This window comes from Cydia fagiglandana, chromosome 10 (assembly GCF_963556715.1).
Source record: "Cydia fagiglandana chromosome 10, ilCydFagi1.1, whole genome shotgun sequence".
In the NCBI taxonomy this organism is placed as follows: domain Eukaryota; kingdom Metazoa; phylum Arthropoda; class Insecta; order Lepidoptera; family Tortricidae; genus Cydia; species Cydia fagiglandana.
The window spans coordinates 19,507,249-19,532,484 of record NC_085941.1 but is presented as its reverse complement, the minus strand read 5'-3'; the positions used below and the strand labels follow the sequence as shown (position 1 = coordinate 19,532,484).

Here is a 25,236-nt window from a genome sequence, read left to right as displayed (position 1 = left end):
CTGATATTTGCTGATTGATATCCAGGATTAGAAAGCGTAATGATAAATTGATAATAAATAAGATTATCGCGTTGTGGCATGGGATCTGTACTTACTACTTACATTTTATTATTTTAAGCTAGGTAGGTACTTTTATTTTTATGGTTCTAGTCTGTCTTATAAATATTTCACGTTCCGTACCTCAAAAGGAGAAAACGGAACCCTTGTAGGGTCACTTTGTTGTCTGTCCGTCTGTCAAGACCCTTTATCTCGGGAACACATAAAGGTATCGAGTTGAAATTAAAACCATTTACTCCGGTCTACAGTCAACTAAAATAATATATGTGTTGTTTCAGTTTGACTTGGCGTGCCAGGAGTGGAAACGCACGCTGGTGGGCACCATACACAGCGCGGGACTGTTCGCCGCGTTACCGCTTACTGGCTATGTCTCTGACACGTGAGTTCTCTGCTTTCCACTGCACAACTAATAAAAGAAGCACATTCGTGCACATATATAATGTCACCTTTATTCGCACTAAAGATTGAACGGTGATAACTTGATAATAAGTGTAATAAATGCCACGTGTGTGATATATACAGGGTGATTTCGGGGTCGTGGAGCAAGAGAGCCAGACATCATACAGAATCCAAAGATGTGCCTAATGATGTTGTTAATTATTATTTATCACCAATAATGATGATTATTTTCCAGATGACAAGTAGGAAAAAACATTTTTGCATACAATTTGGTGACCCTACTCAATGTGATGTCTTATCGCTTTCCATAGAGCGTAAGTATGTCAAAAGTCATAGGGTGACCATAATTACTTAGTATAACATTAATTTTACTTGAAAAATAAGAATAATTAAAGTAATTATCTTTTCATCAAATACTACCATATGATAATGTGGATCATTTACAGAGTCAGAAAAAGTGGTTCTGGATCACGACCCAGAAATCACCCTGTATTGTCATACGGCAATGGTACGAGTATTTCGTAATTTCGTTGCATTTTATTAACCGACTTCCAAATCTCAAAGAAGGAGGTTCTCAATTCGGTTGTATGTTTTTTTTTTTTTTTTTATTATTTTTTATGTTTGTTACTCCATAACTCCGTCATTACTGGACCGATTTTGAAAATTCTTTTTTTGATTGAATGTATATGCATACAGATTGGTCCCGTTTTTATCAAAATCCAGTTCTGATGATGGAATCCATGAGGAATCGAGGGAACTCCTCAAATCTTAAAGGCATACACATAGTGATTTTTGGTTTTTTATCAACGAATCAAGCATATACATCCAAAAAAGACACATTTGATGAAGTGGAACTGCTGATGATGATCAGAACGGAACTCTTCAATGACGCATAGTTCACGGTTGGCGATTTGTCCTCTTCGTTATGTTTGTTAAGCAAGTTAAATTTTTAAGCCACATTTTTGTCAAGCTCGAGTTCTGATGATGGGATCCATGAGGAATCAAGGGAACTCCTCAAATCTTAAAGGCATGCGTATAGAGATTTTTGTATTTACATCAGAAAATCAAGCATTTTCATTAAAAACTGTTGCATTTGATGAAATGGAACTGCTGATGATGATCAGAACAGAACTCTTCAACGACGCATAGTTCACGGTTGGCGATTTGTCCTCGTCGTTATGTTTGTTAAGCAAGTTAAGTTTTTAAGCCACATTTTTGTCAAGCTCGAGTTCTGATGATGGGATCCATGAGGAATCAAGGGAACTCCTCAAATCTTAAAGGCATGCGTATAGAGATTTTTGTATTTACATCAGAAAATCAAGCATTTTCATTAAAATTGTTGCATTTGATGAAGTGGAACTGCTGATGATGATCAGAACAGAACTCTTCAACGACGCATAGTTCACGTTTGGCGATTTTTCCTTTTCGTTATGTTCGTTAAGCAAGTTAAGTTTTTAAGCCACATTTTTGTCAAGCTCGAGTTCTGATGATGGGATCCATAAGGAATCGAGGGAACTCCTCAAATATTAAAGGCATACGTATAGATTTTTTTGTATTGTCATCATAAAATCAAGCATTTACATTCAAAACTGTCGCATTTGATGAAGTGGAACTGCTGATGATGACCAGAACAGAACTCTTCAATGACGCATGGTACACGTTTGGTGATTACGAATTTCGATTTTGACTTGGACTGGGACCCGGACTCGGACTCATACCCGGATCCGGTTCGGACCCGGATCCGGTTCGGACCCGGACCTGGACTCGGATCCGGATTCGGACCCGGACTCGGAACCGGACTCGGACCCGGACTCGGATCCGGACTCGGACCCGGTCTCGGACCCGGACACGGACCCGGACTCTGACCCGGACTCGGACCCGGACCTTGACCCAGAAAACCACTATGATACCTTAACTAAATAAACAACTATGATTACCTACCATAAAATTAATGTACGTATAAAGTACGATGATGCCAATCTTACTAGCCCCTCCCGCTTAAACCCCCGTACACCGCACGGCATGCGCCATTAAGTGGGTTAGGTTAGGTTAGGTTTGAACTGCGATCCTCACAGAACCGAACAAGGATTAGGTTAGGTTAGAACTGCGAGCCTTACAGAAACGAAATGCTACTTGAAAAGTGGGTTTGATTAGGTTCGAACTGAGGAGTGGGTTAGGTTCTTAGGTTAGGCTAGAACTACGACCCTCATGGCTCCTCTTCACGGTGGGCCAACGCCGGCCACTCCAAGGGACGCATTTATGCGTTAGAGGGAGCAAGTGATAGTGCATGGCTGCGTCCCTGGAGTGGCCGGCGTTGGCCCATCCTGTAGAGGAGCCATTATACAGAAGCGAAATGCTAGTAAAAAAGTGGGTGGTTTTACCTCCTTTTCTACATAGTGTACCATCTACAATAATCTTTCATCGGCCCCCATGGAAGTCGGTTTTTTTTTCTTAAAAATTATTATTGCAAAAGTCAATGCCAGGCCCAGGACATTAATATTGTATCCTTATGTTTCTTATTTAGCTCAAGGATTAGTATAAAGGGCCATGAACTTCAAAACTACCGCATTCATTTTAAAAGTTCATAAGTCGAATTAAATTATGGGATTTATTGGTGCATACAAACCTAATTTATTACATACCTAGGAACAAAACATAATTAAATAACTAACCTACAAAAGTTAAAAACGAAATCTAAAAATAAATATAATTATTATTATATTATGTTTACTTGTTAAGGCACAGTCAAGGAATTTATTTTGCTGGTATGCGTGGTATGGCTATTTACTTATATCGTGTGTAACACGGAAGCCTCCACCATGCGTGGCCATTTTCGTGCTTTTAAAAACAATAGCAATTGTCATTTCATTAACTTAACCGCGTCATTTTACTTAGAATCATTGACATATATATTACTTCGTAAGGACGCGGTTAACGAGCACTGAAAAGGGGGCCGCTACATGGGTGTGATAATCGCATTTATCACACCACGGCGCTCAGTCGTGTGGCGAGTTGCGCAGTAGAAAGTTGTCACGCAGCATAACATAAAAATTCCTCATTGCGTTGTAAAAGGGTGCAAAAACCATTACCGGAAGTGTAAGAAAAAAGATGGGATCTCATATCATCGGTAAGTAATTTCCAATTACGTTTATTTATTGCTTAAACCCAATTTTAAACGATAATTTTATTTCATTCTCACGCGCCACTGATGTTCGCTCGTACGTCATAGCGCTAATACATTAACCTTGTAAGGACGTCATTTCTCTTTGGAAGTTATTATGAAGTAGAAATGCATAATGCGTAATTTGTATAGGTAAATTTACTTAAATATGATTAGTTGATTACCTACCGGATATAATTACCGAAATTAAAGTACCTATTGTCTGTCTTACAGAGTTTGTTCCCGTTTCTTTTACATAATTATTAAAAACATTCAAAATAACAAGATCAAGTATTTGTTATTGTTTTATTCGTTGACTTAGGTACCTAGTATATTAATTCTTGTCAGGTATAAGTTTTTAATTAACTGTAGGTAAAACTCAAAAAAAAAATTAACAGGTGAGCGCTAGAAACGAAGCGCGCATTTTCAAACACCGATTAATTCACATCGCTGTATTTAATACTTTCCATTACCTACTTATATTTTTGCATCATATTTGTGGACAGGTGGCACGCTCTCGTTTCGGAGGCCAAGATTCTCTTTGGATCACTGAGCCAAAATAGTTAGTTTGTATTGCTGTTTCCTTCTTTTTTACTCTACCTGTTTTGCAAGCAAGAAACTAACAGAAATAGTTGTTCGCCGCATTTTACTCGCGAAAGCTCGGGAGGTACTTATCGAACTGTATTGCTGTAGCTAGTAGCTCGGCCAACTTGTCGACCTTGACACAGCCGGCTCACACAGGGTGGCACACCGCACGGCGCGAATGTTTAAAATATTGCATTGCCGCCTGAGACGATAATGACATCACGAAATAACGTAGAAGAACGGAAACTTATAAGGATAAGTTCGCCCATTTTAATACAATAAATATGTTAACTAAAGCATTTATTACGAGAATCATAAGTAATACATAGGCAAAGGGTTAGGTTAAGACATATGTAGGTAGGGTAGAAAAGGGGTTTCAGTCGATGTGTGGAAGGGCGGCACCGTCGTCGAACCCAAGCCACCTGGCGGGGGACTTAAACCGGTGGCGTGTGCCTCGGATGCACATGCTGGTGGCACGTATAACGGTGTTACTGATCCTGCATCTCAGCCAGCCCACTATGGTACTTAGAGAACGGTTCCAACGTTGAGATATGGTTTCTGCCATATGTTTTATAACGGAGGACATTTGGGGTGCATAGACGCTGTCAACAGATGTTACAAGTGGTGTGAAAGTTGCATGTCGCATTTCACAGGCCGTGGAATATTTTCTCTGTTTTTCGTCTTCAGCTGATTTTAGTACAGATGTCACGGGTCGTGAGAGGTAAGAAGGAGCGTCAGTGTCGACGACACGGATATCAAACAACGCCAACAAATACAACAAATAATTTTGATTAACCATAAACTTAATCGACGCTCTTCTGATATAAACCGCGAATAAACTTAACAAGCCTTGTACGCCCGTACAAAGTTATCGCGAGAGTCGAGCTTACGTAGTTGTACGCAGTGTGTAAGAGATGGCGCTTTTTTGCTGACATGAAGATCGCAACGGGCAATTCGTATGCATGCGCTCATCCATAGTTTATATCTATGCTTAGAATAGAAAACTTATCATGAAACAAAATTCACACATGAATGCGCTACTCCTACAATTTACCTCGATACTTTATTTTAAATTGTAAACATACAATGAAAATCCACCTGATTAAATAGATTTTGCCCTGAACGTTCTAGAGACGTAGAAAGACGGTAGAACTAAATATGCAATTCCTACAATAATCTGTGCAACGGCAGATCATCATTGCCAATACAATCTGCCAGGCGCTGATTATATCGCATACAGCCGCGAGTGAAGTGCGCTGTAAAAACCATAACAAAAATTGAAAAGTAAATGAATTGTTCATATTATGTATGTAAACCACAATATACTGGTTAACATATGTACGGTTTAATAGGCTACAAAGTATCAAGTAACTTATTCTTGTGGTTTTTGTCAAAGAGAATATTATCTTTGTTTTCGTGAATAAACTTCAATTGATGTGTATACAGCCACGTTATTTGCGGTTTATTATCTGAGAAAAGTAGTAACATGCATTTGAGTGAGTTAAGTGAATTATTTAGAAAAACGAATAAAAGCAAATTATACATATGTATTTCTAATCTATAAGTAGGTAACCTAGGTAAAAATATAACCCCCAACTTAACCCTTTATTATAGTACCTAAGTATTACAATGACAGAAATTAAGCAAAATAAAACCCTATCACTTTCAAAATCACGTGGGAAATATATTCCCTCTGCGTTATAAAGGCTTAAATATTAAAATGAAATAAAATTACATATATTTTTTATGTCTGATCATAACGATCTATAGATTTTGTTAGTTTATCTTAATCGAAGTACAGTCAGCAGCAGAACTTGCTAAGCGGGCGAGGTGTTCAAAATTGCCTTGCCACGCTCTTATTCTCTTAACAATAAAGTCGCGTCAAGACCATTTTGAACACCTGGCCCGCTTAGCAACTTCTGCTGCTGACTGTACCATCCCACACTAATAACTGCAACACAAAAAAATAGCAACACTCCTAACTGTACATCGGTGGACCTTATGCCTTTTGGAATGTTAATATTTATTTATTAACCTACAACTAAAAAGGAACTAGGCAATCAAAATATACTACGACTATTCATACTTACTTATTTTAATGTTAATAGTTTTGGCCGTCGCACGGCGTTCGTCATGACCGCGGTGTTGGCGGCGCTGATGGGCCTAATACGATCCTTCTCTGTCAACTACGTCATGTACCTCGTGTTTGAGTTCCTGGACGCTACGCTGGGCTCTGGCGTATACAGTACGGGCTTTATTCTAGGTTAGTAGTTATATTGTAATTAACTACGATATGTACCTCGTGTTCGAGTCCTTAGACGCCACATTGGGTTCTGGCACTTAATAATCGGCTAGAAATAGATTAAACATTCTTCATTTTCAACTATTATTCTAAACTTGCATTTCATATACATTTATTGTAAGAGTACAGATTGACTTTGAGAACATGGATTGGACGCCATCCATTTTGAAAAATACAAATCGTAGTAAGTTTCTAACATTTGACATAAATTCTATAAAATAACTGAAGAGTCCTTAGTAGATTGAACTTAGTATCCATCTGATCATAGGTATTTAAAATATTGTTTTTTATTTCAGCGCTAGAAATGGTGGGCCTCAAACGGCGAGTGCTCGGCGGCAACATAATCTCTAGTTCCTTCGCAATCGGCCAAGTGATTCTCGCCCTAGTGGCCTGGTACGTCCCCTACTGGAGGCATTTAACCCGCGTCCTCTACGTACCATCTTTCCTCTTCATCTTCTACTACTTCCTCATCGAAGAAAGCGTGAGATGGCTGCTAAGCAAAGGCAGAAAACAAGAAGCTGCTAGAATTATCTATAAAGCTGCTGCTATTAATAAGAAGGAACTGTCTCCAGAATCCCAAAAGCAGTTAGAATCTCCTAATGAGCCTACGGAAGTTGCAGTCACTGAGCAAACGTCTTTTAGCAGACCTCAAAAGAAATCGCTGTTCAAACAAGTTTTGAAATCAAAGATTCTCATGTCACGTCTCTTCATTTGTTCATTCTGGTGGATTACCGTGACTTTCATCTACTATGGATTATCAATCAACTCGGTTTCTCTGGCCGGGAACCAATACGTGAACTTCATGTTGACGTCTCTCGTGGAGATCCCTGGGTACGCGCTGAGCGTGCTGACGCTGGACCGCTTCGGACGCAAGAGCTCCATCATGACAGCGTTCTTTGTATGTGGATCCGCTCTCATCGCTTTGCCTTTTGTTCCCGAGGGTAAGTTTATAAAGCTAGTAGTTTTTAGGTTTTAGTCGAGATCGAGACTTTTCATAGATAAAAAAATTATTATATCACTTGTTATATGTAATTTACTATTGTTAATTGGTAGTCATTCAAGAATTATGATGTAAACATTTGGCAGGATAGTTCCAGTATTTACTTTTACTTGATTCAACAACATTCACAACAACATTAATTTGGACGTTTAGTTTAGTTTAGCCATGTTGTAGTTTAATCATCTGTAGTGGTAACTTCTTGCAAAAAATGTCCTTACTTTTATCACTTAAATCATCATTACTATTTCATTTCATACGTTCTAGTGTAGAAAGTAGTTTCTAGAATTCCATGTATCCCCATTTCAGACCTAACCTGGATCCACACGTGCCTCACAATGCTGGGCAAGCTGTGCATCAGCATGGCCTTCAGCTCCATATATATCTACACGTCGGAGCTGTTCCCTACCGAGGCACGACACTCTATGCTCGGAACCTGTTCTATGATTGGAAGGATTGGCAGCATTGTGGCACCTCAGACACCATTACTGGTCAGTATACAAATACAAGCAAAATACAAAAGGATGATGGAGTAATTTAAGTGCTCCGTAAATAAGTTTATTCAATGAGCATTTATCGAAAATTGGGGTGTAAAATATATGTGGTTTTCTTAGAGACCATTTGACATAATTGTAGCAACTAACTTTAGGATACAACTTCTTTGTATGAGAACTGGCGCTGAATTTACAACTTTGTTACAAACCAGTGTCAAGATGCAGAAGACTATTCTGGTTTTTGAAAATAAATTTAGTCTAAACAAACTTTTGAAACTAACATCAAGAAATGGTCACTGGATATCTTCTGTGCGGCCACGATTGTAGTATTCAGATTCCGTCCTCATTCCAGACCTGAAATGGGTCCAGACTGCCCTAACGATGCTGGGCAAGCTCTGCATCAGCATGACCTTCGCGTCCATCTACATCTACACCATAGAGCTGTTCCCGACTGAAGGTCGGGCCTCCTGCATGAGCTTCTGCTCCATGATGGGCAGGATTGGGAGCCTGATGGCGCCAAGCACGCCCTTGTTGGTTGGTCAGTCTGTAGAACTGACGTAGAATATTTTAGAATGAATGTAGAATGTTACAGAGTTGTAAATGTTGTAATCATCCTGTTCCTAAAAGTTGGCCAGTCTTGACTGCTGATGTAGAATTTGGTTAGATATTTAGGCGTTATTTAGGAGTGGTCGCCTAGAAATTTGTTTTATTGTATATTTAGATCAATATGCTGGATTATCCAACTGTCGCTTATAGAGTTGTTGAATCATCTTGTAGTGAAACCACAACGTATTTTGAGGACTTAGTTTGTACTTAGCTAGTATTAAATGGTGAAGTGTAGTCGAACTTTGTATTGTTGAATAATTTAGACATATCACAAATTGTAAATCGTGCAATGAGACAATCAGCGTTTCTGTTTTTTTGCGTTTTTTTATGTGACCTTTGTGACTCTTTACCGACTCTGAATTTGCTTTGCCAATAGGTAATTTGCTTTCGGGACGTCTCCCAATTCTTCAAATAAATAAAACTTTAATTAAATTAAATTTTACTTATTTTCAGATGCAAATCATGGTGTCGCTCCCATACCTGATCTTCGGCGTGATGGCGGGCATCTCTGGCGGTCTCATGCTGCTCACGCCGGAAACTTTGCGGTTACGACTACCCGACACCATCGAGCAGGTAATATATTTTAATATATTTTACAGGTATTATGAGTACCAGAAATCCCTGTCCGTACCTCCCTTATCTGGTCTGTACAACACTTAACACTTCCTAAATCAACATTTTGTTATGGTGCGAATCTGGTTTTGATACGACCTCGACGGTCTTGATGATTGGCGCGCATCTCACGAAGTCACGCACGACTGTCACTTCATTTCGCATGCACCAATCAACATGAGAGGTTTGTCAAGATCGTATCAATATTAGATTAAAATCGTAACAAAATGTTAAATCAGAATCGGACTCTGGGATCTCCTGGGCTCCTTTGACTTAATATAGTAAAGGTCATGCATTATTTCACACAAACAATACTAATTGATTGATAATTGATGATAATTGAACATGTTTACACGCAACCCCTAAAGTTTTGTTAACTAAAATATTTTCTACAAGATACATTCACATCATTTGTTTGCGTAGGCGTTTCATTAGTGCAATGCAGAATGTGAAATGCAAAGAAACGTTGGCAATAAACATTAATGACTAATTGCTTATAAAACTAAACTTGAGAGTACCTAATTAATCATCTTTTGATTTCTGCTATACTCAAAATGTCCTTTGGTTACAGGCGGAAGCTATGGTGGTCGCACCGCGGACGACCAAACGTACAGATATCATCGTGGATTAACCTGACTATGTTGGTCCACACGAGGTATCAACTCCCAGTCTGATATATCGATACGTAGAGAGCGGTCACTCGCACAACAGTGACGTACAGCGAGCTGAAAAATTGCATGGACACATTATGAATACATTTATTCTGCCGCTTCTTTCCGCTGTTGCTTTACGCGACATTTCTATCTTTACCACTTACATGGTAGACCTCAACTGTGCGTTTCTCCGGAAACTTCCTGCCTCGCACAGATAAACTGCGAAATGTGTCGCACACGGTATTTCCGGACCAATACCACCTTCAAACCTTCAAGGAAAGAGCATCTTAAAGGCCGGCACCGCACTTGCAACCGCTCTGGTGTTGCAGGTGCAACGGTAATTGCTTACCATCAGGTGATTCGTCTGCTCGTTTACCTCTTATATATATAAAAAGTGACCATGCAAATTTTATTCGCCGCTCTCTACATGCCGAAACTTTTACTACAAACACATTACAAATGTGTAAAAGATATAATATATTTTTAGTGTGATATATCTACATTGTGAGAGAGGGAAGAAGAAGTACCTATTTACTAAATAAAAATATAAATTGCTTATATTTTCGAAACCCGCAGTGTTCGTTGGCAGCTACATATTGAATTTAAAACTTCAAGTATTTAAATACAATGGGAACCGAAACGTCAAGAACTAAATTACACAAGTAAATAATAAAAATACTTCTCTCAAGGGAAATAAGTTTTTCCGTAGTATTTTTCACATAGCTTGGCTTTGTGACAACTGTCACCGTCCCAAGCTATAAAGTGATTGACACTGGTCAGTTAGTATTAAGAATTTTATTATATTGTACATTTTATTATATTACTGTAGAATTTTACTAAATTAACATTGTTTTTGTGCCATTATGTTTCGTTTACGTACCTATTAATAGTTAAGGTGAGTGTATAAGGTCTGTGGAATCTAAGAAAATTCGTCCTTCGAATTTGATAGAAGTTACTTTTTACAAATTAGTTACAGAAAAGATATGGCATCGTACCATCGCCCGCACTGTTAACTGACAGTACGTAAACCTTATTACAAAACGCATAAGGTCCACTGATGGACAGTTAACCCTTACTCAGGCTGCAGGCTGACAGTTCAAAAATGACAATCGAATGTCAGTCTTACTCATTGAAAATAGAACACAAGTTTAACGTGCCGTATGTGGGAAATATATCCCCACCAGCCTGGTAAAGGGTTAAGTGTTACTGTTTGTACAGTCGCCATCAGATGTAAAGGAGCGGCCAAGGTGCTCTCAAATATCTGAACACGCGTCTATTGCCAAGGCGTTAGAGTGCGTGTTCAGATATTGTGAACACCTTGGTCGCTCCGATCTATCTGATGGCGACTGTACTGCAACATCTTTGGCTGTCAAACTCGGCGCACTGGTTTTTTCTTAGATCTTACACATCTTATACTTATCAATGTTTTATTTGGTAATAAAAAGTGTAATGTCTTGTGCTCTCAGTTTTAATGTAATGATTATAATTAATGTCAATACGGGTAACTGTAGCTAAGGGATAAGTTTAGTGTGACCGACCTTAGCGTTAGGGCTTGCTTACACATTCATCATCATCATCATCATCTCAGCCATAAGACGTCCACTGCTGAACATAGGCCTCCCCCTTGGACCTCCATACGTGCCGGATGGGGGGTGAATGCCATAAGCGCCACGCTTGGCAGGCGGGTTGGCGATCGCAGTCGAGTACACCGAATTTGAGGGACGCTGCTGCCCGTCCACCGGTGGTTTTGGACGTAGTTTAAGGACATACCCGGGTCCGGGTCCGGGCTTACACATTGATAAGCGATTATTGCAAGTACATTTGCTAGAATTAGACCAAAAAAAGTCTGCAGTGACTTTGATAGCCCACGCAGTGCAAGTATTATTTTAAACGTCAAACTTCTATGAAATTATGACGTATAAATAACACTTGCACTGCGTGGGCTATCAAAGTCGCTGCAGACTTTCCTTGGTCTAACTCTACTTGCATTTAATGGCAAATGTATGAACTCGCACTAGACACTAGTCGGTATCGTCCCATTCGTTTATCGTCAAGTTCTTAAATTAGTCCTATTCTGATTTCGTCGCACATTCTATATTAAAAGCCACCGACGAATGTAGAATGAGTGTCGAAAGCAGAATAGGACTAAAGAACTTGACGAAAAACGAATGGGACGACCCAAGACGATACCCACAAATCAATGTGTAAACAGGCCCGGTATGAAGGCCAGACAGACTTACCCCGCAGACACACTTAACCGTATTTACCTTATTACCTGAATGCGCTGGTCGCTTGCACATGAATTGTATCATCTGAAAATTGTACATACAACTGGTTCAGTCATCTTTCTTATATTTTTTGTAATTATTGTCTACAAAATCTTATTTTAACGTAAACTGATAATGATGAACAATCCTAAATCCTAATCATGTCATTTTATTTGACATTATGTATTTATGTATAGGTATGTAGAGTCAGACCAAGAAAAGTCTGCAGAGATTTTGACAGCACACGCAGTTGAAGTGTTATTTATACGTCATAATTCAATCAATCAATCAAATAATCGATTTCATAGAAGTTTGACGATTAAAATAACACCTGCACTGCTGTGTGCTGTCTAAATCTCTGCAGACTTTTCTCGGTCTAACTCTAGCAATAGCATGTACAATTTGCGCATAATATTTTTTATCAATTTACGAAATTGTCAATCATAATGTACCTATAATTATGAAATTTAATTATATGATGTATGATATTTCAGTTTTATTTATTTCAATTACTAAATAAATGATTAAAGAATAAATCTAGTGTAATTGTTGCGATTTATCATGAAACATTCGTAACACTATGAATAGGTACTATGATAATTAGCTATATTGATGAAAATTGTGATTTTACCTTTTACTATTTCTAGGAATTTTATTTATTAAACAAGTACGATATAGTACTGTTTACTTTATTTCTATTATATCTGCCTATACAATTTATTTTTTAAAAGTGGTTTATATCAATACAATACATAGTTTTGAATTAAAAGTGATTACTTAGACCCAAATTGATTCACATGGTCACGTTCACTCAGGACGTGAGTGATTGAGGTGCCTACTAATGTACTAATGTGTCCCGTTGGATAGTTTCGATTGAGAAAATTCCACATGGATAAATTTCAGAAACTTAACGCAAAAAAAGTATGATTGCTAGCCTACCTATATTTTATTCCCATTTCCAAAATGAAAATTTCCTTTATTTCCTGTGAATTTTCCCTGAAATTTCCGAGAAACTTTCCAACTGTAGAGCGCGTTTCTCAACCGATTCTCGTAAAATTTTGTACGTTCATTAATTTATTAAATAATTTATTTTTTGATAATTTGTGAAAGTTGCGGATCTATACATTTATTCAGATTCAAACTACGCAAAGACCATAGAGAAATGTCTAATGCTCAACTTTCCGGTCGGCGCGACATCTATTGTCACTTGACAGTACTACTAGGTACTACTACTTAGCAGTACTGATAATTCCGCTACTCGATGCTAGATGTCGACTATGAAAATATTAGTCTTTTGATACCAAAACTGGTGTATGGACTCTTATCTTACTATATTTCTCTATGCTATTGCAAAGACGGACTCGCAGTTCACAGAGCCACTGGTTATTGATGGAAAGCTTTAGCTTGGGCGACGGTGTCGGGCAGGTCTCGCTGCAATGTCTCGGGTGTCGAGAGTGTCAGCAACGCGGCCATCAACGCTGAACCGCCGAAGAGGAGCGTCGGCAATGGATGCCACCAGTTACCCTGGAACGTTAAGTAATACATTCAGTTAACAAAATAATATTAGTTAGCCTGTAGAATTAAATTCTGTTGATTAAGGTTTGATGTTAAAAAAAGTATTTTAGTACTCCAGTAAAGTAATCCAGGTTTTGAATCGTCCATCATTTATTTTTCACCATTTGCCGTCACCTTTCCGGTATCGTCTTGGGTCGTCCCATTCGTTTTTCGTCAAGTTCTTAAATTAGTCCTATTCTGTTTTCGTCACTCATTCTACATTGAAAGCCACTGACGATTGGAACGAATGTAGAATGAGTGACGAAAGCAGAATAGGACTAATTTAAGAACTTGACGAAAAACGAATGGGACGACCCAAGACGATACCACCTTTCCAACGTCAAAATGGCCCCGTATAATATGACACTTTCAACAGTTCCAAGATGCACTGATGATCTGAATCGTGTTTATCCTTTGGAGAATACCTACCACCTACCTTACCACTACCACACCATCTTACCCACTACCTTACCACTACTGAACGCCTTTCGGATGATATGATTATAGATTACATTAAAAGATTAAAGAAAAAGTTGAAAGACCTACTCACCAATAATGGGGTCAAAGGTACTAAGACAGAGCTAACTTTAGCCTAGCCACTATGGAACAGGCGCCCACTAAGCAGCCCCTCACGCTGGTCGGCACCAGCCCGGATGTGTATACACGTAGATGCCGTCGAAGCAGATAGATAAGCACATCTTACATATATGTGCATAGGCTCACCAACAGTGGAGTCAAGGGTGCTAAGACAGAGCCAACTCTAGCCACCATGGAACAGGCGCCCACTAAGGAGCCCCTCGCGCTGGTCGGCACCAGCTCGGATGTGTATACACGTAGATGCCGTCGAAGCAGATAGATACGCACATCTTACATATATGGGCATAGGCTCACCAATAGTGGAGTCAAGGGTGCTAAGACAGAGCCAACTCTAGCCACCATGGAACAGGCGCCCACTAAGCAGCCCCTCGCGCTGGTCGGCACCAGCTCGGATGTGTACACGTAGATACCATTGAAGCAGATAGATATGCACATCTTACATTATATGGTCATAGGCTCACCAACAGTGGAGTCAAGGGTGCTAAGACAGAGCCAACTCTAGCCACCATGGAACAGGCGCCCACTAAGCAGCCCCTCGCGCTGGTCGGCACCAGCTCGGATGTGTACACGTAGATACCGTTGAAGCAGATAGATATGCACATCTTGCCGAGCAGGAATATCACTATTAATTCGGTCTTGGCAGCTGAAACAGTATTTTAGAAATAGCAATATTTTTCGATTCTTAAGGATGGTCCTTAACTTAATATAGGTGGAATCTTGGTTTATACAGCTCAGAATAGTTGAAATAGTGACCATAAGGTAGGAAAAACAATCTCTACAATTTGTATAGGTGTAGATACTGGTAGGTTATGTAAGTATAAATGAACGAATGAGATGGTGACATTGGTGACACTATACTTTTTGGTCAATCTTGGCTGTTGAATTTGCGACCGGTACCAAAAAGAACACAAATTGGAAAATGCCGCTGTTATCACATGGTATATTGTTGTGTGCGTGACCTTAACTCTGGTGCCGACAACTAAGGTAGAAGTACTAGTGCTCATCGCTGCACTAGTATTCGACATGTGGACACTTTATGTTGAAGTGGATTAAATTTGAATACAGAAAAATCTTCGACGTTCAAATTTAACCTATATTACGTTGAAATAAAGTGCCCATGTCGAATACCTTACAAGAACTTCTTTGTTTACTCATTGTACTTACCTTTTGGTACAAAAGCTTCAGCGACGCACGCGACCCCACAAACCAGGAACCCTCCCAGCAAAGTATACTTCCTCCCGATCTTGTTAAGCGAGAAGCAAGCGATGAACTCGCCAATCAGCGTCGAGATCGCGGAGAGAGCGAAGTTCGCTATCTTGTTGCCAGGCAACGTTACGGAGTTGATCAAGAGGCCGTAGTAGACGAATGCTGCGGTGAACCACCACCATGAGCATACTACTAGCCTGAAAATAAAATTAGAAAATAATACTGTATTCTTAATTTCTTAGAAATATAGTATCCTCAGTTCTCTGAAGTTCTAAGTTGTTTAGTCTAGCTTATTAAAAACAGATGAATTGCCGTTAGACTGGATCTAGATCAGTGTGGCGCTTAAACAACTCTATAATACTCGTAAATTGTAACACTGTATGTATACTCCATTGTATTTAAATAAAATAATGCCATTATTAATTATGTTATATGTTTGGTCAATTCAGCAGCATACGTGGCAGAGGACGTATCCAAAATGATCTGCACTTGCTCTTATTCTCTTAACAGTAGTGTTCGTATCCTTTTGAACAAATCACTCGCTAAGTAACCTCTGCTTATGGCCATTTACCACCACCAAATCAAGCACATCAGGTTATTAGGAATATATTATTGAAACAAACAGCACTAAATAATACCTTTTAACCAACATCGCCGAAGAAAACAACAGCTTCGGATGGAACTTCTCCTTCTCCACTTCTTTATCCGCATCAAACCCCACTTTCGAATTCCGAATAGCATCTATCATCTTCCGTGACAACGCCACACCATTCCACTTTGAAATCTTCTGTACCAGCATGACAGCTTTATCGTTTTTCTCATTAACAATTAACCAGCGTAAGGATTCTTCTAGAAGGAAGATGTAGGCGAGGAAGATGAAGGCAGGGCAGTAGAGGAAGAGCTGGAAGTGTCTCCAGTAGGGGACCAGCCAGACGATGAGGGTTAAGAGAAGTTCGCCGGAGGAGATCATGATCCCAAGGACTAGGGCGCTGATTATGCGTTTGTTCTTGCCGACTAACTCTAGCACTGAAATGTCAAATGTTACAATATGTAGGGTAAAAAATATTTAATAATATTGTAGCTTAAAGTCGAGGGTAATCGTCTTCCGTAGTGTTTACGGTATGTGATGCGAATGAAGAAAGTCACGTAACAAGGTGAAAAAGGAATGAAAATAATTGGAGGGAATATATTGTAGGAAATAAAGTTGATTTTGCGTTGTTGGAAAATTAAACGAAACAAAGCAATAGCAACTCTGTTCCAATTGAATAGGATTTAAAGTTCATCGAACTGATGAGGTCCTATAGGTAGGACCTTGGGCCTTAGGAGGGTAGAACAGTTAGACCAAGGTAAAAGTGGATGAGATTCTGAGAGATATAAACAGAAAGAAAGTAAGTGATGAGATGACGAGTGAGAGAGAGCTAAGGAAGAGAAGAATGTGCTTCGAAGTCAAGTAAATTTAAAAAGTGGATGATGGAAGTAGGAATTACAAGGGAACAAGCTGTCAAAGTACTTACTTAGCACAAAGCATGTGGTGTAAGTTCCAGTTACCAGCGCAGCCTCGAGAAGCTCCAGTAACAAGTAAAGGGGATACCCGGTCCAGCCCGGACCCGCGGTTAGGGTCTTGAAAGCCCCCACCACCAGACCCAGACCGCTGGCTATTATAGATTTTCTTCGGCCCCACCTGAGACACATCGTGCCGAGTTTTTTATTTTATGTAAACATACGACTGATAAACTACCTATGGATCTACATTGTACACAAATAAAAGTAGCTTCAATGTCATGCAAAGTATAAAATTACTATAAATTTACGCAGTATCCTACTTACTTACTTGGTTGGCGCGATGACCCAAAATGAGTCTTGGCCTCCAACACAAGAGTACGCCACTTTGATCGGTCCAGAGCGAACGCAGTATCCTAATAAAATAAATTCCCGCAACTGGCCGCTTACTCTTTTTACTTCCTGAATGCTCTTGTAGTTTGGTTGTACACTTATCAGTCAGCTGTGTCTGATGCTATTCTTTTATTAAATTTTACCTATGTAAAAACCTCTGACCTGTCTGAAACGAAGCCCATTAGAGGCATGGATATCATCACACCCACGTTGTGGACGGTGCCCACCAGCGTCCGCTTCCACTCTTGGCAGGCCAGGTCAAACTGCAGAAATAGTTTAAACCTTCAAACAATCGTTAATTTTGTACCGATTTCCAATAAGGGGCTTCACAACGAGAAACATCCATATTTTTTATAAATAAATAAATATTCTTTATTGCACCAATAATTATATTATAGATTCATAAGTTTTCGGACGTTTTTAATAGGTGTTTTGTTACTTGTACACTCAAATAAAAATATGTGTTCACAAATCATCTCTAAAATAAAAATATGTCCCATAGCTCTTATGTCAGCGAATGAAGAACTATGGGACATATTTGAATAAGTTGGCTACACCCATATTTTACAGTTGACTGTACAATTATGTGTAATAGATATAAGATCTCAATTTGCAACCAGGCTGACAGGGTAGTTTGGAGATTGTAGTATCTTAGTAGGGATTATAACTACCTCAGAAACTATGGAGTTATGTGAACTGTTGTTGACGAAGCTATGCACGCTACTGCCTACAACGCCGCTGGCGAGCACCGGACGGGTGCAGCGATGTTCGCCGGCGGGCCACCAGGGTGGCAGGGCTGGTGTGGAGTTTGTAGTATATTATTCTGTACCTACCTCAGAAACTATGGAGTTATGTGAACCGTACACCCACTTGTCACAAGGCACAGACTGGTTGACGAAGCTGTGCACGCTACAGTTGCCTATAACGCCGCTGGCGAGCACCGGACGGGTGCAGCGATGTTCGCCGGCGGGCCACCAGGGTGGCAGGGCTGGTGTGGAGTTTGTAGTATATTATTCTGTACCTACCTCAGAAACTATGGAGTTATTGGAACCATACACCCACTTGTCACAACGCACAGACTGGTTGGTGAAGCTGTGCACGCTGCAGTTGCCAACGATGCCGCTGGTGAGCACCGGACGGGAGCAGCGATGTTCGACCGCAGGCCACCAGGGTGGCAGGGCTGGTGTGGAGTTTGCTGTTTCGCAGACTGGCACGGCACATCTGTAGGCAAGAAATTAAGGAAAAAAATATTTTAGTAAATATTTCGACATTAAATATGATATATAAGTTGTCTTTTCTAAATTTTCATAGTCCATATTTGTACTTTTTGTTGCATATAATATTTATAGTGCATTTTAAATTGCTAATTTCCTGAACAACGCAGTCTTTGTTGCTCCAAACGGTCTCTCAAAGTTATACATATTAGTTCGTTAAAGTTTGCTTGTAAATAGAGTCTGTGCGGAAAGAGAATAGGCCCCGTAGACAAGACGACGCCAATCGAGTATGCTCCGTAGCGATCGAAACGCAACTGTCACTGTCGCACTAATATGGAAGCGTGATAGAGAGACGTAAAGCTTTTCGTTGTCGAAGCGATAGCGATTGTAACCTTGGCTAGGCCGGCAGTAGTGGAATATATGGGGCCCAATACATTCCATGGCTCTTCTCTTTCCGCGCAGACTTTATAATTATGAAAGCTTGGCATCTGTAGATTCAGTCTTTAAAAATGTGTTAAAAATAGTCAGTGAAATGATAACATTAATAACTTAGTAATCTTTTCTCGTGTAAAGGTGACACTGACAGTCCATTTCTAACGACAGCTGCACTACTGTTCATTTTACTATGGAAATTGACAATGACAGTGACGCGTTCAGTACCGGTAGTGCAGCTGCGGTTAGAAATGGAATGTTACCATAAATCTATTTATTCTAATTTTCCGTTGACATTAGAGCGCTCTTCGGTTGATATTTTGCCTCCATTTTGCCGTAATACTTCAAACGGGCTCATCACGATGATTGCCCTGATTGCTATGATTGCTGCTAACAACTGCATATAACAATCGGTTCTACTGAAACCTGAATAAACAACGATATGAGTCAATTTCAGGGTTCATGTTATATTTATTATTATACAAGAGTACAGTCGTGGACTTTAATTGTTAAGCCATTTAGGGTTTACTTTCCATTGGACATTTCATAAGTTAGTATTACAACCAAATTAGCTTATTTTTCATTTAATTGTTTTTTTTTTTAATTAAGTGATTTGTGCTCGCTTGGTTAATTATGAGTCCTAGTGACAATCTTCTAGATGTTTGAAACTATTTATACACCATATAATATTTTAAACTTTCGCGTTTTGAACACATATTAACTCACATTAGGCCGTCGACTCAGGCAAAACTGTCGTGTCACGCGCATCTCATGTAACTTTAAAAGTTGAGTTTCGAGATAATTACGTTTAAAGTTTTAAAGATTCTAATGCGGTTATCGTTGACGGTTCGACGTAATTTTTTTATTTTTTCTAATTTACATGTAGGAAATATGGCCACAGATTGGGCCCTTTAATTTTTTTTTCGCATAATTGAATAGTTTTCATTTTATTCGAATTAAATGATTTCGCATGATCAACTCTTCCATACTATAGTGGTCACACGAAGTCATGTAAGTCAAGTTACATGACATACGCGTGATCAAACGTGACACCTATTACTATACCAATATTGTTGTCGTATAAATCAAGCGCTCGGCCAGTCATGCCTAACTCCGGTAACCTAAGAAACGATGTTGATATTTTGGTTGTGTCAGTCATACAACTCAAGTTAACTGAGTTGTGCCTGACGCCATCGGCAAAAAAATGAAGTTACATGAGTTAGTCATATGCTTTTCTCAGTACATAATGAAGATTTTCAAAATTTTCTTTTAGAAGATATATATTTAATGGTTTTTAAGACGATTAGACTGGTTATCCGTAACTCATGTAACTCGAGTTAACGGAGTTTGGCGTGACACGGCAGAAAAGGGAGAGGATCCCCGCTCCGAATCGTTTCTGGTGCAGAGGCTGTCCATAGCCATCCAGCGGGGTAATGCCGTGAGTGTTATGGGCACTTTTGCACCGGAAGCGATAAGGAACGGGTTATGACGGATAGTTATTACTTTCGTAATTATTTAAGATGTATTATGTATTGTGTCAAAAAATACAAGAAAATGGTTAATTCAATAAATAAAACGTTTCCGAGCGACTCCGGTTTTTAATAGGTATAATATTAAACTTCTCATTGCTCGTCGAGCCTAATGTTTTTATAATGATGTCTTTTGTTTGTCACATTGCTATTATAATTATATTGTTATTGTTACCAGTTAATGATTTGATGTTCCTCAGTAGGACATGGTCTGAGAATGCGAATAAATTAATGCCATAGTGCTGTTAAAAATACAACCTAGTGATCAAGATGTTAATTTACAATTATTTTACACAATAAACAATACAATGAATCATCAATATCTGGGAGACCGAGCTTTGCTTTGCTTTGCTTTTTGAGTTATGCTCGGAAAACATCATCATCATAATCATCTCAGCCATAAGACGTTCACTGCTGAACATAGGCCTCCCCCCTCGTTCTCCAAGAGATAAGACCTATTAACTAGATCGATTTTTCGCCCTCAGCAAATTTCATCGAAATCGTTAGAGCCGTTTCCGAAATCCCCGAATTATAATATATACCTACATATAAATTTATAAATAAATAAATATGAAATGAAATGAAATGAAATGAAAAATATTTATTTCGAGCAACTATGGACTCATACAGATTTGTTAGTAGACTTACGTTCCTAATGTTAGTACCTAATTAACTATTACAATATATATACACTGCTGGAAACATGCATTTCGCAGCAGTGTCTCATATACGGGCAGTCAAGTCTGTCCGCTATCACACACAGGATAGGGTTGGGGCTGGCCCGCACCCGGCGCACCAGGGATGTGCATCGTTTGCGCATAGTCGCATAAAAGCAGTCCACGCGCGCTTCTGCGAACATCCCTGATGCGCAGCAGAAACGAGGCAGCCCCATCAATACCCGGAACGCGTTGTTGTATTGGATCCGGAGGGCCCCGTAGGCCCGCTGCGTATAGAACCTCCATAGGCTGCACGTATACAGGGAAGTACAGTACGTTTTAAATAAGGTAAGTTTTACCTCCCTTGTACATCGCGCAAACCTACGGGAAATCATATTTACCCTAACCGACAGAGCCCTCCGTTCTCGTTCTACGTCCAGATTGTCCTTTAAGTCAGACGTAACAATATGACCTAAATATTTGAAGCTTCCCACCCTCTCTAGTGGAATATCATTTAGATATATGGGAGGAACCTCATTAACCCTATTTTTGCCGGGGTCAAATACCATAAAATTACTTTTAGTTACATTGTATTTAAGTCCGTGTTCAAAGGCGTATTTCTCACATACATGTAACAATTGTCGTAAGCCACAAGCCGATGCGCTGAGCAAAACCATGTCGTCCGCATAGCTTATATTGTTTACGCACACTGCGTCTATATAGCAGCCGACATGCATCTTACCCAGCGCCTCGAGTAATCCATTTACGTACAGATTGAAGAGTGTGGGCGAGGTCAATCCGCCCTGCCTCACTCCACACTCCAAACTGTACGGGTCCGACAGTGTACCAGCCCATCTAACGCTATTGACCTGGCCCCCATACCAGTACTTAAGTATGCGAACTGTCTCAGAGGGTAGTTTAATAGCTTCCAGCTTCTTCCATAATACATCGTAGGAGACCAGGTCAAAAGCCCTAGAAAGGTCTAAGAAGGCAGCATAGACTGGCGTTTTCCTATCCACGTAATATTTGACAGTATACTTAAGGCACAGTATCGCACTCTCAGTGGATAGCCCAGGTCTAAATCCAAACTGATTATGGTTAAGGTGCACGTACTTATTTAACTGTGCGTTAAGCAAACTGTCAAATACCTTTGCTACAATAGTCGCAAGGGAAATAGGTCTATAGTTAGTGGAATCGGATAAGTCACCAGTTTTATTTTTAACGACCGGCACTACGATAGTCTTCATTAAGTCCTCAGGTAGGTAGCAGTGTCTAACGCACAACGTATAAAACATCGCTAGCGTCCTTGAGATATGAGGACCCGCATATTGAAGATGCTCAATGCTGAGGCCATCATGCCCCGGGGACTTGCCTCGGGAGATCGAGCGAATAGCTTTAGCTACTTCCCGAGCCGTATAACGAGGTCCCACCGGTTCCGTGATGGCCTCAGCACCGCCCATCTCCTGCGATGGTCCAAGAGGCGATTTTACAACGAACTGTTCCTTAAAGTTGTTAGCGATGTCTTTTAAATCGCTTTTGCCTCCAACGCTTACAGGACAGCCAGGCCGAAGCTTTGTGTTATTGGTAGCCTTCCAAAAAGCTCGGAAATCTTTTTTGGAGTGTTGCGACGCTATATAATCCATTTTAATTTGAGTTTCGTGATCTTGACACCATTTAAGGCGAGATTTGAAGATTTTACGCGTTTCACACATCTCGTTAAATAAATTTCCATGTGAGGGTCTACCATTAATAATCCACTCTTGAAACTTCAGTCTCGCTGCCCCATGAGCCCCAATATACAAGAATTGCTCGTTTAAAGGTATAAGATAAGATTGAGCTGACTTAGTGATGCATCGCATATATCGCTATTTAGCCAGAAGATAGATAGTAGGTATCGTCTTGCGTCGTCCCATTCGTTTTTCATCAAGTTCTTAAATTATTCCTGTTCTGCTTTTTCGTCACTCATTCGTCACAATCGTCGGTGGCTTTCAATGTAGAATGAGTGACGAAAGCAGAATAGGACTAATTTAAGAATTTGACGAAAAACGAACGGGACGATCCAAGACGATACCAGATAGTAGACTACTAGATGACCGCTGTCTCGAAACAAGCACACATGATCCTATGGGCGTCATTAAGTACGCTCAACAATAAAGCGTGTTGTAAAAAGATTATTTGCCAAACCTGGCATCCTCGGCAGCCGCAGAAAACACATAGTTGATGTTGCTCATCGCAGTAAACAGTATAGGTATAGTTGCCAGCACGTACTGCCACCGCTGGAACCTTCCGAAGGTCGCCATGGAACCTATTGACGTCACAGGCTCCGCTGGCTTGACGGTCACGGACATTGGGATTTGAGAAGACATGGCGCAGTTTTTAAGTTTTTACCACCTTATTCATAAAACTCAACTTGATAGAATGTTAATTTAGTTTTTTCGTTAAGCATGTGTTTAATAAAATCACTATTTACTACAAGTATTCCATATTTACAAAAAAGCTTATAAATGTCGTGGATATCGAAACTGATGAGTTGTAGAAATTCACTGTTATGACTGACAATCTAAGTAGCCCTGCAGTGTAATGTGGACTGAAGCCTGCTGTGGTATAATCTTGTGGTACATCGTTAATGTCAACCAATTTCATATAAGTGGCTTGTTTGATGACGTCTGAATCAAAGAATGGACGTATTGTCACAGCTGAGATTAATATACATGTATATTATGATAATTCTGTGCAAAGTCAACAGTATAATGTTTAATTTTGCAGAGAATTATTTGATTATGAATGTCTTTCATGATATGTGGTTGCGTATATTTCATTTGAAAAGCTATAAAATGAAAAACCATAAAATAAAATGAAATTACAACTTTAATTTCATACAAACAATCAGCTACGTTTCCTTCCCAATGCAAAGGTGCCTGTGACGCTTACGGTATTTCCACGCTGGGTCACAGAATAAATAATAATACTAGGTACAGAAGACTCACTCTCTAACAAAACGCGTCTGTCACGATCAGCACAGATATGGCCGTTAGGTGGCAACAGCGCCACGCGCGGCTAAGGCAAACCCTTGGGCACAGATTATATAATAGTTCTTACGAACAGATACTTATCTCTCAAACAAAACGCAAATACCTACCGTTTTGATACCTACACAAAAATACAATAGAGTGACCTTCAACGCGCCGCTCCCCGCACCGCGCGCACCGGCTCAACGCTAGGGTTGCTGACGCTTAGAAATGATAAATAAATACCTACTTAAACAGCGGAGTAAAATAAAAGGAAAGCTAAATCTTAAATTATACCTAATATTCCAATTATGCGTTAGTGTTTGCGAAATAGTCATTTTAATAGATCATATGTCCCTGCAGTATACGCAGTGTTTACGCCGTTTTATAAACCGCGCAATAATCCCAGCAAGAATTAGTTTCAAAACCTCGTATAATTTAAAACCAGATAGAGATTAATATTACACAATAAAGAAAAATAATAGAAACCCCATGAATACAGGTAATTAATTATAAGTTAACCAGAGAAAAAATTAGTAGGCACTTTCCGGTGTAAAGTTAACTTACTGTCGTTAAAATAAACATTTACCAAAATAAATAAAAAAATTGCTACCTATTTCAAATAGATAGATATCTAAAACTATACATTAGTCATACATAATAAAATTAATAAACAGGTACCTACTACGTAGCTTGTAACTATTCTAAAAATTTACGATGAGGCGCGCGGTGACGTGCGTACGTGAGCGCGTGTGGCAACCAACTGGCTTGCTTTTCTACCGTGAACGGGAGCAAATTCGTAGGTATAAATCCGAGCTCGCGCGGAGAGTTCCATAGGCCTGCCTTGGGGTCGAACGGATGTACTTTTAGCTACCTGTAGCAAAGCGACGAAATCGCGGAGTGAGCCACGCCTGGCTGGGTTACAATGGACAGCTACATAACTTGTTGTGATATACGTGATATTTTGTTTTCTTTTTTGCTTAAGTTGTAAATAACCTCAAAAACGGCAGAAACA

The 25,236-nt window shown here is 39.6% G+C and overlaps 2 protein-coding genes across 2 annotated transcripts in view; one reads left to right on the top strand and one right to left on the bottom strand.

Moving 5' to 3' along the window:
* Nucleotides 1–12,809, top strand: part of LOC134668048 (organic cation transporter protein-like) — a 33,711-nt gene extending 20,902 nt beyond the window's left edge. Inside the window, exons 3-8 of the mRNA XM_063525496.1 lie at nucleotides 336–436; nucleotides 6,310–6,464; nucleotides 6,800–7,444; nucleotides 7,810–7,991; nucleotides 9,054–9,173; nucleotides 9,784–12,809. Of these exons, the coding sequence (XP_063381566.1) occupies nucleotides 336–436; nucleotides 6,310–6,464; nucleotides 6,800–7,444; nucleotides 7,810–7,991; nucleotides 9,054–9,173; nucleotides 9,784–9,843 (1,263 nt within the window). The 3' untranslated portion in view covers nucleotides 9,844–12,809. The remainder of the gene's footprint in view (nucleotides 1–335; nucleotides 437–6,309; nucleotides 6,465–6,799; nucleotides 7,445–7,809; nucleotides 7,992–9,053; nucleotides 9,174–9,783) is intronic.
* On the bottom strand, nucleotides 12,808–23,807 carry LOC134668033 (organic cation transporter protein-like). The gene is made up of 8 exons (XM_063525477.1): nucleotides 23,398–23,807; nucleotides 18,408–18,603; nucleotides 17,545–17,645; nucleotides 17,004–17,170; nucleotides 16,128–16,515; nucleotides 15,448–15,686; nucleotides 14,745–14,926; nucleotides 12,808–13,656 (listed from the first exon to the last, which is right to left on the bottom strand). The coding sequence occupies exons 1-8, from the start codon at nucleotides 23,577–23,579 to the stop codon at nucleotides 13,516–13,518; spliced, it is 1,596 nt and encodes a 531-aa protein (XP_063381547.1). The 5' UTR covers nucleotides 23,580–23,807; the 3' UTR covers nucleotides 12,808–13,515.
* Nucleotides 23,808–25,236: the final 1,429 nt, after the last annotated feature.